Source organism: Urocitellus parryii, chromosome 2 (assembly GCF_045843805.1).
Source record: "Urocitellus parryii isolate mUroPar1 chromosome 2, mUroPar1.hap1, whole genome shotgun sequence".
Lineage (NCBI taxonomy): Eukaryota > Metazoa > Chordata > Mammalia > Rodentia > Sciuridae > Urocitellus > Urocitellus parryii.
In genome coordinates this window covers 162,185,394-162,200,594 of record NC_135532.1, presented here as the reverse complement: position 1 = coordinate 162,200,594, position 15,201 = coordinate 162,185,394, and the positions used below count along the sequence as shown (strand labels likewise).

General features: G+C 33.7%; 1 protein-coding gene across 3 annotated transcripts in view; it reads left to right on the top strand.

Annotated features, from left to right (window-relative positions):
- Naa50 (N-alpha-acetyltransferase 50, NatE catalytic subunit) overlaps positions 1-15,201 on the top strand; it is a 30,644-nt gene that overhangs the window by 7,627 nt on the left and 7,816 nt on the right. For 2 of the 3 annotated variants that reach the window (XM_026394017.2, XM_026394032.2), the window contains exons 2-4: positions 12,691-12,827; positions 13,222-13,341; positions 13,709-13,775. In XM_026394017.2, the coding sequence (XP_026249802.1) occupies positions 12,691-12,827; positions 13,222-13,341; positions 13,709-13,775 (324 nt within the window). The remainder of the gene's footprint in view (positions 1-12,690; positions 12,828-13,221; positions 13,342-13,708; positions 13,776-15,201) is intronic. The other variant, XM_026394023.2, reaches the window with a different exon arrangement.

Below are 15,201 nucleotides of genomic sequence, written 5' to 3'. Positions count from 1 at the left end.
AAATCTAGATGAGATGATAAGAGTCTGACCAGTTAATATTAAGGGCTAGAGTTCTTGTATTTACTGAAGATAATTTAGTAATTCCTTGAAATATTTGGGGACTTGCTCTAAATCTTATAGTTTAGAAGAAAAGACAAAGTATAAAAATAAATGCTTATGGAATACTAAAATGTGTCCTGGAAAGGCAGAAGCAGTAATAAATTTTTTATGGGTAGAAGACTGGGGAGACAGGTTAAGGCACCATGAGCAGTTAGAATTTAAGCTGTGCTTTGAGAAATTTTGAAGGGGCCTTTCTGTGGAAGAAATTCTCTAGAGGAGTTAACCCTCTCATGTAATTACTGAAAGCAAGAGTTTAGAACAAGATTACTGCCAGCTAAGAAAAAATTATCTACCTGTTCGAAATTTTTTATTCCGAGGACCATGGTCATAATCTGATTCTTGCTAGTAGACAAACTTTGAGTTTTATACAACTGCACCATTATCATTACACATAAGATTAACACCTCTTACCCGCCTCTCCCCAATACACACACTTTGAGAATTGATGACTCCTTTGAGGGAACATATATGACTGATCTTGTACTAAAATGGAAATTCCTAGACCTAGGTCTGATTCTGGCTTTATTGATAACTGTCTATAAAACTACAGATTTTATTTGTCTCTCAGGGCTTTGGTTTTATCATCTGTAAAATGAAGGGGGAATAGACCCAATGGTTTGCAAGTTTTTTCTGGTCAAAGAGTGCAAGAAGTGACCGTATAGTTAAAATTTTGTGCCAAGGTATGCTATACCCATTGATAGCATAAACAGGTTTTGAGCTTGCTTTTTTTATTTTCACTTTTTACTATATAACTTTAAAAGTCATACTTTGCATAGAAACCCACTTTTGTGGAATCATCCCCATCTTGTGGCCTTTCAGTATAATGCCACTAAATTCGCAATCATTGGCATGATTGACACTCAGAACATTCGAGTGCTTGCTATGGTTTATGTTGCTGTACTAAACATGGGAAGACATTATCTCATTTTGTCACTTAGCTTGTTTACTAAACCAAAAATAAAAGTTTCCTATTTCCATATTCTAATCCCAAAGATTATGGTTATAAGATTTGACTGAATAACAGACTAGTCTTATGCTGACACAAATTACTAGCTAATGGGCTCTGTAGATGTATACAGTTATTTCAGATCTGAGGACTTAATTGAGAATTCTGAGTGCCATTGTAGTTGCTCTTTCTTGTTTCTGTCAGTCTTCCTGCAGTTGGATCCATAGTATAAGAATTTCTATATGAAGATGACTTGGGATTTGATAGTTATAGCTTTGAAATCAAGAAAAAAATGTCACATGAATTTACTTGAGCTAAGATATTTTAGTTCATTTAGTAATTGCTGTCTTCAGTTTTCTAAGAGTTGTAAACTCCCATGCCAGTAGGACCGAGCTGATAATGTACATGAGTAAAATGAGAAATTGCAAATTTAGGCTTTATGTAAAATCCTCATTTAAGTTTTAGCATCCAACTTAATTTAAAAATCAAAAAAGAAAAACTGGGTCAGTAGCTGTGGTCATTTGATTCGGCTTTTAGGCAATCTTTCAGGCTTATGTACAGAATAGAAGTCTTAAACTACTGATAAAGGGTCTACCTTGTTAACTTGAACTCTTTTCAGAAGGCAAACCATCATTGTACATTTTTAATCCCACATTGCAGGGACAAACAGGTTTGAATTTGAATCACAGGTCCTCTTACACATAAATTGCTGTTACACATAAATTGGAACTATAGTGTAGCATTCTGTGCTAATTGACTAGGGGAAATAATTAATATTTGAAGTCAAATTTACTCTAATCATATAGCATACTTTTTCCATTGACCTATTCTAATTCTTTTTGCCATGGCCACCGTAGCCTATATAGTGCAGATATGTTGGACATACATAGCCTTTATTTCTGGTACTGATTCCTCAGCTTTGTAAATCACACATAAGGGACGTTTTTTCTTAAAGTAGTTCTCATTTATCCCCGGGGTATATGTTCCAAGACCCCAGTGAATGACCTGAAACCACAGAAAGTATTGAACCTGATATATGCTATTTTATGCCTATGCAGTACATACCTATGGTAAAGCTTAATTTATGAATTAGGCATAATAATAAAATAATAATAAAACAAGAATTTCAACAATATTATAAAAATTGTGCATATGGACTTTTAAATTTTTTTATTCAATTTTTATTTATTTTGGGGGGGCACCAGGGATTGAACTCAGGTGAACTCATCTCCAGCCCCTTTTTGTATTTATTTAGAGACAGGGTCTCACTGAGTTGCTTTGTGCCTCACTATTGCTCCTCCTGCCTCAGCCTCCTAGCTGCTGGGATTACAGGTGTGCTCCAGTGCACCTAGCTTGTGCATGTAGTCTTCTCAAAATATCCTAATGTACTACAATCACCCTTCTTCTGTGACGTGAGATGATACATTGCCTACATGATGAGATAAAGTGACATGAATGATAGGCCTTGTGATGAATTATTAGGCTACTAACAAAGGGTTACTTGAACACAAGCACTGCAATACTGGGATCTGATAACAAGATGGCTAATAAGAACTAACTGGCAGGGAGCCTGTATAGTGCAGATACATTGGACGGAAGGATGACTCACATCCCAGATGAGACTGAGTGAAAAGGCACAGGACTTTTATCTCACTAATTAGGATGATGCACAGTTTAAAACGTATAACTTGTTTATTTCTGCGATTTTCCACTTAATGTTTTCAGACTGTGGTAACTGAAATTATAGAAAGCAAAACCTAAGGTAAGAGAGGACTACTATAATTTAAGTGGGTGTTAAAATGGATGGTTTATGTAACAAGATTTATTACAAAAGTAAATTCTAAGATGGAACTTTGCACTGTGAATTTTGAGCAAGGTTATTATATATACACGGGTTAGGAATCTATTCTTGGATTTTGTGACACTGCTTCTCCAGGATTTTTCTCCTACTCTAGAAAATTTTTCTCCAGCATCTTTATAGGTTACTATTGTACCCCTAAAACTCACATGTTCTTTATGGTATATCTGTTCTGTGTTCAAGGAAACAACTCTAAAAGTAATGTATAAAGAGGTATTCTTTCATATAAAAAGTCTAAATGTATTCCCTTTAGAGTGTTTGACACTAATTTAATGAAAAATATGTCACTGAATCTCATATTCTCATGTCTTAGAACATGTAACAAGTTTTCTGTGTTCTTTTTCCTGTTTTAAATATGTCTAGAGACGGGGGTTAGGGCCCAGTGGAGACCCCAGATTTCATCTACAGCACCTTAGGAGAATATATATATATTTTTACATACACATATCCCCTCACACACATACGCATATGTACATACATCAGTATACATACATTTCTCAGATGTTTGGTTTAGGTATTTGGAAGGGAGATCTGTACTTCAATGGAAGACTCATTCTCTTACTCAGCTTCTTCCACAAAGTGAAAGCTTGATACAGCTAGAGATTGAGAAGTTACTATTTGTTAAAAATTTGAAGTTCTTGCCTCCTTTTGCTTATCTTTTAAACGGTAAAGAATAAATGAGGCATCAAGTGTTTTTTTTATGAGTTTTCATATCACCAATAACATGTCTGTTCTTTCGTCACCAAGTTGATACAAAACCTAACTTCAAAGTTCTATATCTTGTACTTTATTTAATGAGTGGTGTTTGTATTTCTTTGTTTTTTTATGGAAATTTTCACACATATAAAAGTAAAGAAAACAGACAATAAACAACAACTTTCAATTCTAGAAAGTAGTAGGGTCGATTCCCATGTTGTTTCATCTTTGACCCTTACTTTCCTTTTCAGCCGGAACACTTGAAAGGAAATCCTACACCTACTATCTCACTGTACCTCTAAATAGTTCATTATGAATCTTGAATAGAAAAGTTTTTTTCTAACATAATTACAATAGCTAATATGATTAAAACTATTAATCTGTAGTTTTCCTGTCTTATAAATGTCCTTTTAATAGATTTATTTACATCAAATTCCTACACTCCACTGATTGCATTTGGCTGAAATGCCTCATCATCCTTTTTAAAAAAAAAAATAAATAAACTTGTTGGGCTGGGGTTGTAGCTCAGTGGTAGAACAATTGCCTAGCATGTGTAAAGGCACTGGTTTTGATCCTCATCACTGTGTTAATAAAATAAATGTATTGTGTAAAAATTTGGACAGAAGGATGACTCACATCCCAGATGAGACTGAGTGAAAAGGCACAAGACTTTTATCTCGCTAATTAGGATGATGCACAGTTTAAAACTTATGACTTATTTATAAATAAAAGTAAATAAAATAAAGGTATTGTGTAAAAAAATTTTTAAAAACTTGTAGATTTACAGATAGATTGCAAAGATGTTGCAGAAAATCCTTCGTTTTTTCAATTACTATCATCTTAGGTTATTATGGTATACAGCTAAGAAAATGAAAAGACAAGCCACAATTGGAACAGAGGAGTTGAAAATTATAATTTTGATATAGGACTTATGTCCAGAATATATATTTTAACTCACTTAAGACAGACAATTCAATTTCTTATGAATTGAGTCATTGTCAAAATCCTAGGTTTAATCCCAGGTCTATGCCATGGGCAAAAAACTTTTCATTTCACCAAAAATATACAAATGACTGGTAACCGTACAGAAAGATTCCCAGTGTCAGTAATGATTAGAGTAATGCGTGTCCAGTGAGGTATCACATCACATTGCTAGAATGACTGGAAACAGGTAATAAAAAAAAAAAAAGTAGGAAAACTTGGGGGTTTATAACCCCAATACATTACTGGTGAGAATATAAATTGTGAAGCCATTTTGTAAACATTTAAGTGATATATTAGTTTTCTGTTGTTGCTGAAACAATTCAAACTTCAGGGCTTAAAGTAACACAAATTTATTGTCTTACAGTTCTTGAAGTCAGATGTCTGAAATGGGCTTCACTGGGCTAAAAGTAAAGGTGTTGGCAGATCTAGTGATTTAAAAGTTACCATCAAATATTCAAATCTACCCAGATTCTCAGCCTGTGACCTTATTTAGAAATATAGTCTTTAAAGATAAAATTAAGTCAAGGTCATACTAGATTAGAGTGGGTTGTGAATCCATTGACCTATTGTCTAAGAATAGGAGAGGACACAGACTCAGTGAAGACCCATGTGAAGGTGGAAACAAACACTACGTTGAACCAAGAAATATATAGGGCCACTAGAAGCTAAAAAAGACTAAAAGAATTCTTTCCTATGGGCTAGAAGGCATGGCCCTGCCCTTAGCATAATTTCAGACTTCTAATCTCCTGAACTGTGAGAAAATATGTTTTGTTGCTGTAAGTCACTAAGTTTGTGTTAATTTGTTAAAATAGACCTATCAAACTCTTATAGCAGGATTGTATTTCTTCTAAAGGCTCTAGAGGAGAATCCATTTCCTTGCCTTTTCCAGCTTCCACAAGGGCAGCTAGATTCCTTGACTCAAAGCTCTTTCTTCGTCTCAAATCTAGCAGTGTGCCATCATAAGAACTCTTTGCTGTGCTCTGTTGTCATCTCTATTTCTTTTTTTGCGGGGGGGGGGGTGTTGTTGTTTTGATATTAGGGATTGAACTCGGGGGCATCCTCAACCTGTGCCACATCCCCAGACCTATTTTTGTTTTAGAGATAGGTTCTTACTGAATTGCTTAGTATCTCGCTTTTGCTGAAGCTGACTTTGAACTTGCAATCCTCCTGCCTCAGCTGCCTGAATCCCTGAGATTACAGGCATGGGCTGTGGGGCCCGGCTTCATCTCTGGTTCTTAAGGACTTTGGACCCATCTGGATAATCTTGGTTAATTTTCATATATCAAGGTCTTAATCTGCAAAATACATTTTTTCCATGTAAAATAATGTATGTTACGTTGGATTAGGAAATGGTTATCCTTTGAGAGCCATTATTATACTTTAGTAAGTAGTTTCTTAAAAACCATACCTTCTAGGGCTGAGAATGTGGCTCAAGCGGTAGCGTGCTCGCCTAGCATGCGTGCGGCCCAGGTTCGATCCTCAGCTCCACATACAAACAAAAACTAAAAAATAAATATTAAAAATTAAAAAAAAAACACCATACCTTCTATCCAGCCCACAATTCCACTTTCAGGAAAAAAATTAAGGCATATACCTGTACAAAGACTTGTATACAAAATTCTTAGCAACTTTATTTATAATAGCTAGGAAGTACACATTGGTCAGATGCTCATCAACTGGTGAACAGATAAGCAAAACGTCATATATATCCATACCACAATGAAATAAAAGGATTGAGCTTCTAATATTCTACAACATGGGGAAACCTTAAATATTATGCAACAGGAAAGAAGTCTAGTGTAAAAGATAACATTGTTATTATGTGATTTCATGTTGGAAACGTTCTGGAACAGCAAATCTGTACTAAAAGAAACTGTACATTGTGGCTGACTGTGAGTAGGAAAGAGGATTGAGACCGTATAAGCACTTCCAAAGCTGAATTGAGGTTGATAGTTGCATATCTTTGTGTAACTAATCAAATAATCTGTGACCTTTAGTTAAGCAAAAATTTCTTAGGTAAGACCCTGAGAAGTATTTCCCAAAAGACATTCAACAAAATGTAAAGCTCCTACTCCATAAAATACAGGAAAATTGGGGCTGGGATTGTGGCTCAGTGGTAGAGTGCTCACCTAGCATGTGTGAGGCCCTGGGTTTGATCCTCAGCACCACATAAAAATAAATAAAATAAAGATATCGTGTTCAACTACGACTAAAAAATAATTTTAAAAAATCAGGAAAATGAAAAAAGCCACAGACTGAAAAAATTTTTTTGCGACATGACTGAGAGATTATATGTAGCTATGACTTATAGAGGACAAGATGCTTACAAAGACTAAGTTTTTTTAAAAAATGGGCAGAAGATTTGAACATAAACTTAGCCAAGGAACACATGGTAAAAAGTAAGTACACGAGAAGATATTCAGTATCATTTGTTATATAGGGACATAAATAAAAACCACAATGAGATGTCTTAACCCACTAATGAGAGCAGCATAAAGTTTAAAGTTGACAATGCCCAGTGTTGGTGAGAATACAGAACAACTGGAATTCTCATGTACTTACCTATAATTTAGCATTCCCACTCCTTGGTATTTATTAAAAGAAATGAAAACACATTCATGAAAAACCTATATGCAAATGTTAATGGAACTTTATAATCTTCAAAACTTATAAACAACTCATAATGCTCTTCAACTAGAGGATAAAGCTAGGAGTATAGTTCTGTGTATGTGAGTGGCCCTGGGTCCAATCTGTAGCATAGCAGTGACAAAGTATGATACATCTGTCTATAAAATGAAATACTACTCAACATTGACAAGGATGGAATACACTGTTGTATCAGGAATTATGCTGAATGAAAAGCTAAACAAGCACTGTGTATTTTGTGATTCAATTTTTGTCACATTCTCGAAGGCAAAATTATAAAGAACAGATTAGTGGTTGCCTGGGAGTGGTATGGTTATATGTAGGAGGTTCTTAGGGTGGTAGAACTATTATATATTTCACTACATGATTATATGTATGTGTATAATAGTGGTTACATGATTTTACATATTTGTCAAAACTCAGAGCTATACACTCAAAAGAGTGAATTTAAAGTTTAAAAAAAGCCAAGAGAAAATGTATTCCCCTATGCCAAAAAAAAGTGGAAAATAAAAAATTATTAATAGTTGGTACAAAAAAATTGCCAGCTGGTGGACTTGGATTGATTGAATTAATTATGGCATTGAGAGTTTGACTGGACTAGATACTCTAATTGTCAGATGAAAGGAATAGGACTTGAGTGTGTATTGTTTACAAGAATTTTTATTTTTACTTTTTAAATTTATTAATAGATAGAGAACCAATGTGTAGTACAGATTGGCCTCGAACTCTTGAACTATATAAGTGCTGCTGCTTACATGGCACTTTAAGGATTTGGGGAAGTTTAAAAAAATTTTTTTTAATTGCTAAAAAATACACCATGCATCATTGATTAGGTGAAAGCTGTTTATGTGATAATTAAAGCAGACTTTAAAATGAGAAGTATCGTCAGTGAAAATGAAGGATGTTTCAGATTATACAGACGTCAAGTTATCAATAGTTTATAACAGTCCTGAGTATTTAACGTTCCTACTAACAACCTGAAAATACCTGAAGCAAATATGAGCAAAGCTAAAAAAGAAGGAACACTTCCAAACTTTGAAGCCAACTTAATCCTGATAAGAAAGCCTGTCAGGGATGGGGGTTGTGACTTGGCAATAGAGCTCTCACCTAGCACATGCAAGGCCTTGGGTTCAATCCTCAGCACCACATAAAAAATAAATAAAATAAAGATATTGTGTCCAACTTCAACTAAATATAATTTAGTAAATGTATTTTACATAATGTATGTTTTTTTTTTTTTAAGAGAGAGGAGGGGGGGAGAGAGAGAGAGAGAATTTATTTATTTATTTATTTTAGTTCTCGGCTGACACAACATCTTTGTTTGTATGTGGTGCTGAGGATCGAACCCGGGCCGCACGCATGCCAGGCAGAGCGCGCTACCGCTTGAGCCACATCCCCAGCCCCCATAATGTATGTTAATAAATATTATATATATATATTATGTATATATATATATCTTTATTTAAAACAAAGAAAGCCTGTCAGGATTATAAGAAAACCATTTGTGTTGAAGTAAGCTTTCTTGAGATGTCATTTGGACAAAGACTAAAAGAAGGCAAGGGCAGTACACAACCAAGGATGAAGAGGCCGCCAACAGAAATGGGGAAAACTGCAGGTTAGACATTTGGGGGGAAGGGTCCGTATATTTAGTTTCCAGTATATGTACTTGGGGGTTTCTACTAGAGTTGTTTTGAATCAGATTTTGGAATTCTGGAATGAAGTTTAGGCTACAGACAAATTTGGAAGTAGGCAGCATTAAAGTCATAGGAATGAATAAAATCACCAAGAAAATATGTGCAGGGCCCTCATAGAATTGTTTCAACATCAGCTTTCTTATGTACCCATGGGGTAATTTATATTTCAGCCTTATCGAACAGGCTACAGTTTTGGAAATACACCATTACTATTTTGTTAATGTTTTACCTTCTCCTTAGACTGTACATCTTACCTTCTTTCCACAATAAGAGCTCAAGAAAAGTTTAAATTCACTGAGTTCTTAGAAACTGTGTTTTTATATTAATTTTCTAATAGAGATTTGGGACTTCAAAAAAACTTTGGGAGCTCTTCTACTTTTTGGTTGTTATAGTCATGGGATATTCTCATTTTCTTGACATTTCTACATATCCCTTATGTTGAGATTATCCTATGCCTTTAATACTGCACATGTTCTTTGCTAAATTATAGGTTGATATTATATTACTGATATATTTAGAATATCCACATCTTAAAATAATTTTGAAGCTAAGTGATCAGGATTACAGAAGTATTCCATTTCAATTAGACATATCATGTTAATGAAAATAAACTATATTTGAAGCTAAATTTTGCTGACAGTTGTACCTTTAGTCACCACTTTGAAATTGTTTCTAGTATATTCTGACCATCTAGTAAGAATCTAATTGATTTTTCAGACAGCTACCAAACAGTACCTGTTTGCATATAGAAAAATACTGAGAGACTGTGTCAAACTATTTCTGGTCTTGTTCCTCAGAATAGTTTCACTTCCTAAGTCATTTCTATGATTATGCACCTAAAAAAAAAAAAACTTGTAAAAAATTAAGCAAGGAAAGATTAAGCTGCTATACTGTAATGATTCAGTTTTGTTTCTTCAATATAGGCTTGATCTGCCAAGCCTAATGAAAACTTTTTTTTTTTTTTTTAGTACTTTTATTCAATCTAGGACATGCCCTGTAATCACTTTTTCCTCATGTATGAAGTCAAGTACCTGGTTATTATCCAGAAAATTATAAATATACTTAAAGCCTGATAACTGCCAAGAGGTCATTCTTCAAATTTTAAAAACTATAGTCTTTTCACTTATCATTTAGAAGCTTGAGTTCCTAAGTTCTTTAGTTACTCATTATTATTTAAATTTAAACTTAATGTATTTTTCCAGTCACTTTTAAAATACAGAGGCTAAGACTTTTATTTTAAGAAAATGCACTGGTGTAGTTTAAGTGATATCTCTGAATATAATCAAGAGAAGCTATATTGTATGTAAAATAAATTACTGTACCCAATTTGTGGCACTATGGGAAGTTAAAGAGAAGATGGTATAGGTAAGATGTGATCTCCTTATTTAATGGAATCCTATATTTTACATGATATCAGTATATCAGTATCTGCAGAATATTTAAAATAAGAATGGTAGACAGCAAGGCAGTAAGCCCAGTGGATTTCAGGTAAGAAAGGGTTTGGGACAAGATGTAATTTACTTCAGTTTTTTGGTTTTTTTTTTTTTTTTTTTTAATGTGGTGCTGAGGATTGAACCTAGGGCCTTGTATGTGCTAGACAAGCACTCTACCACTGAGCCATAACCCCAGCCGTAATTTACTTCAGTTTTAAAAAAGAAAAAAACAAGCTATGCTTCAATTAAGAGGAGAAGTTATTATGAATGAGCTGAAACCTACTTAAAGAAGACATGAATCTTACACAGGGAATTCAATGCAGTTGTCAGATACTTTGGAGAATACCATATTTATTTGTATGACCAGAAAATGGAAAAGAAATTTAAAAAAATCACTGACTGCTAAGAAAAGTTTTGTGCTTACATTTTAAGAAAACAATATATGTAAGTGTGATTGAGTTGCTGTTAGTAATACATAATAGTGGAATAAAAATTACATAATTGAGGCACAAAGACTGAAGGTCACATGACAGGAAGGATACTTTACACTATCTTTTGAGTTCTGGATGCAGAGTACTTAAGTAGAAGATTGAGTTTCTTTTTTTTTTTTTTTTTGCTTCCAACTCCTTAGCAAGAGAATGTTTTTCAAACAGGGCACTACAGAGTGATATACTTCTTAGAGAATTCTAACATAAGAAAATAGTATAGCATATTGACTTCTGTCTAAATAAATAAACTTTACACATTTCTTTTGTTAGGTCATCCTGTTGTGATCTATAATTATAACTGTCCTTAACAACAGGGTTTGGGACTGGGATTGTAGCTCAGTGATAGAGCGCTTGCCTAGCATGGGTTTCATCCTCTGTACCACATTTAAAAAAAAAGAAGGGAGTTTAGCCACATGTGGTGGCACGTGCCTATAATCTCAGCAATTTATCAAGGCCCTAAGCAACTTAGTGAGACCCGTTCTCCAAATAAAATAGAAAAAAAGGGCTAGGGATGTGGCTCAGTGATTAAATGCTCCTGAGTTAAATCCCTGATACAAAAAGGAAAAAAAAAAAAAGGTTTAATGCTTCTATTATCTGTTTCAATGCTTCAGAAAGTTTTTTTTAATTGCCTATAGTTTGTGCTATATATTTAAAAATATCCTTTTCAGATATTTTTCTGTAGATATTAACAAAAGTTGTAGTATTGAATATATAGGTGGAATATACTTTTTTCTCCACAAAATTATAATACAGCGTATTTCTGTGCCAGAAATTTGGATATAGCATGTTTAACTTTAATCAGTCTCATCAGTAAACACTTTTTTATCTTTGCTTTTTCCTTTTTACTATTCTAAGTATGGTAGAATGTAGACATTCTTGTTGAGTCATTTGCTCAACACACCCCAAATGTGATACAAATGATTAATAAGCATACTTGTTTGCAATTCATTGCTGTTAGATTCGAATGCCTTTATAATCTGAAACTAGCAGCTTTATAGGCAAAATAACTTGGTTACTGTATGAAACTTTTTAGTTTTAATCCCTTTTTCCATGGAATCAGTTCTTTTGATTACATAGTTTTTGTAGAAATGCTACTATTGCATTTTTTCCCCCCAAGAGTGAAAGAAGTAGGATTTATTCATGTGTGAAAAATAGAAACAGAACTCTGGTGGGGGTGGGCAAGAATGGACCCAATTCTTGATAATTTTCAAACTTGTGTTTTTCAAAATGTAGATTCTGTTTCCAGAGATTCTGGTCCTGAAAAGGGGGGTGGGATGTCCAAGAATGTGAATTTTGAGTACCGCCACTGTGACTTTGAAGTAGATGGCCCCAGGAGGGCCACTATTCTCAATTAATAGGCACATAATTATTACACAAATTATTTTCTTGGGATAAATGTTAGAAGTAGGATTACTTATTTCAGTACATTGTACTAGATAATTTTTCTCAAGAGATACTGTATATTTACCATCTGTAAGGTTTAAGAATACCATTTGCTACTTCTCTTGCTAATATTAGGTGTCATCATTCTTTTTGATCAATAGTTGTATCTAATTTTTTGAATAGTAAACTACAGGGAAATCTTTCCTGTTCATTTTAAGATATTATTCTGGCTTTCTTAATAGTTGCATACTATATTTGTCCCTTGTATGAAAGTTACTAGCAAAATTGGTATTGAATATCTGGCCATATTTGCTTAAATGGTAATAGTTTTAGGAATATGAAGTCATTATGAAAATGTTGGATTTGTTGATCATGAAAAAAAAACTTGTTACCCATTTAATATGTTATCTTTATAAATGAGAAACTAATTATATTTTATTGAGTACATATTGGTTTGTTCCAGTAGCCGGATCGAGTTGGGAGATGTAACACCACACAATATTAAACAGTTGAAGAGATTGAACCAGGTCATTTTTCCAGTCAGCTACAATGACAAGTTCTACAAGGATGTGCTGGAGGTTGGCGAGCTAGCAAAACTTGGTAAGATATGGCTTTTTTCCTTATTTCTGTTTTAAAATTTGTAGTTTTAAACTTCACCCGTTACTATTAGAGCAAGAAGACTTAACTAATTTGTCTTTTTATTTTACAAGTGAGGTTAATGGAGTGGTTCAGGTTCTAAAAAAAATATAGAATATTTGAATTTTTTAAATGGAATCACTAAATATTCTTTATTACTTAGTGTTTGCCTGTATGTTACCAATGATTTAGCTTTACAGACTTCTGAGACAATGTAAGAGGTTTTCGAAGCCATTGATATTCATAGGATAGCTAATTAAAATTTAATGCTTATAATAACAACTTAGTCTCTTAGAAGAAATGATTAAATGTGTTGTTTTGTCTATTGAACTTTATGTCTTTATATTTTCTATGGCAGCCTATTTCAATGATATTGCTGTAGGTGCAGTATGCTGCAGGGTGGATCATTCACAGAATCAGAAGAGACTTTACATCATGACACTAGGATGTCTTGCACCTTACAGAAGGCTAGGAATAGGTAATTCATTCTTTCTTCTTCCTTCCTCCCTCCTACTTTCCCTCCCTCCTTCAAAGCCTAAGTACCTTGTTAAATCTTTTTGATATAATAAGTCAGTTTATTTCTTTTATAAAATAAAGTGAAAATAACTAGTGTTTACTAACATAATTCAATTGAAAAACCCTCCATGGATTTGTCTAATTTTCCCCCCACTTAAATATCTATCTGTAAATATTTGTATAAAAAATTGCTCTATATTTATCTCTTAGTATCTAATGTTACCTCTTAAATTTTATTAGGTCTCAATAAGTAGTTCAGTTGGCAAATAGGTATAGAATTTAAAGGTTGCTTTTTAAGGTTACTTATTTGTTGTTTGTATTATTAACAGGAACTAAAATGTTAAATCACGTCCTAAACATCTGTGAAAAAGATGGCACTTTTGACAACATCTATCTGTAAGTAAAATAATATTTAATGTTCTTATCTCAAAAGTTTAAATGTCAATAAAAATCATTACTAGAAATTTTAAAATCTGATCACTTACTGTATCTTAAAAAAATACCATGGAATAATTGTTGTACAGTACCTGTATAACATTGCTTCTAGGACCTGCCCCCCTGATCCCCCTCATAGATACCAAAATGAGTGATTCAAGCCTCTGTATAAAATGGCAGCATATTTACCTTAAGACCTACAGATATCCTCCCGTATGAAATCCAATTAGATTACTTATAATATTTACTATAATGTAAATGCTGTGTACATTTATTATTGTACTATATTGTTTAGGGAATGACAAGGAAAAATACAGTGGACCTGTTCATTCAGATGCAATTTTCTTTCCTAATGTGTTAATCCTATGTAGAAGCAGAACCCAGGAATGTGATGGGGCCTGCTGTAGTTGTAACAATGCTTTGTTGTTGTTGTTGTTGTTGTTGTTTATTTGGTACCAGGGGTTGAAACCAGGGGTGCTTAACCACTGAGCCACATCCCTAGCCCATTTTTTTTTTTTTTTTTTTTTTTTTTTTTTTTGAGACAGGATCTTGCTGAGCTGCTTAGGGCCTTGTCAAATCGCTAAAATTGGCTTTGAACTTGTGATCCTCCTGCCTCAGCCTCCCAAAATGCTGGGATTACAGGCTAGCAGTGCATCACCGCACTGGACTACTTGATACAATGTTTATTTGGTTTGTTTTAGTAATAAATAAAGAATCTGAGACACATTGCTACATTATATTGGGATGGGAACTACAAAGTCATATAAATGAAGTCAGGATTAAAACTCGTTCAGATTTAAAACCATTCATATTATTAATATTATTTTTCTCATGCCTTGCTGTTTGTACTGTTTCATTCAAGGTTGTCAGTGATATACCCATTTATACTACAATTTTAAAAAATCAAAGTCAGAGGTAATTCTCTGAGGTTATATTTGACTCTTAAAAGGCTGCAGATTAAGAACAAGACTAAGATTATTACTGGATGTTTGTAATTGTAATTCAGTTTGGAGATGGCAGATATTAAATAATATGGTATTATTTTGAAGAGTAATTGAGAAAGCTCTAATTTCTTATATTTTTTTTGTTGTTGATGTTGTTTTTGCTGGGAGCAGTGGCACACATCTATAATCCTAGAAAATTTGGGAAGCCAAGGCAGGAGGATTGCAAGACCAACCTCAGCACTTAGCTAGGTCCTAATGCGCCCCCATCCCCTGTGCCCCCCCCCCCAAATTCAACATGTTGTCTTTCATTTCAAAGGAAGACAACAGATTTGAGACCCTAGTTTTAAAGTTTTTTATCATTATTTTTTCTGCTTTTGTCTGTATGACCTCTGATTCCTGCCTATGGTTATCTAAACCCCACCCCAAGTTTAGTTTTTTTTTTG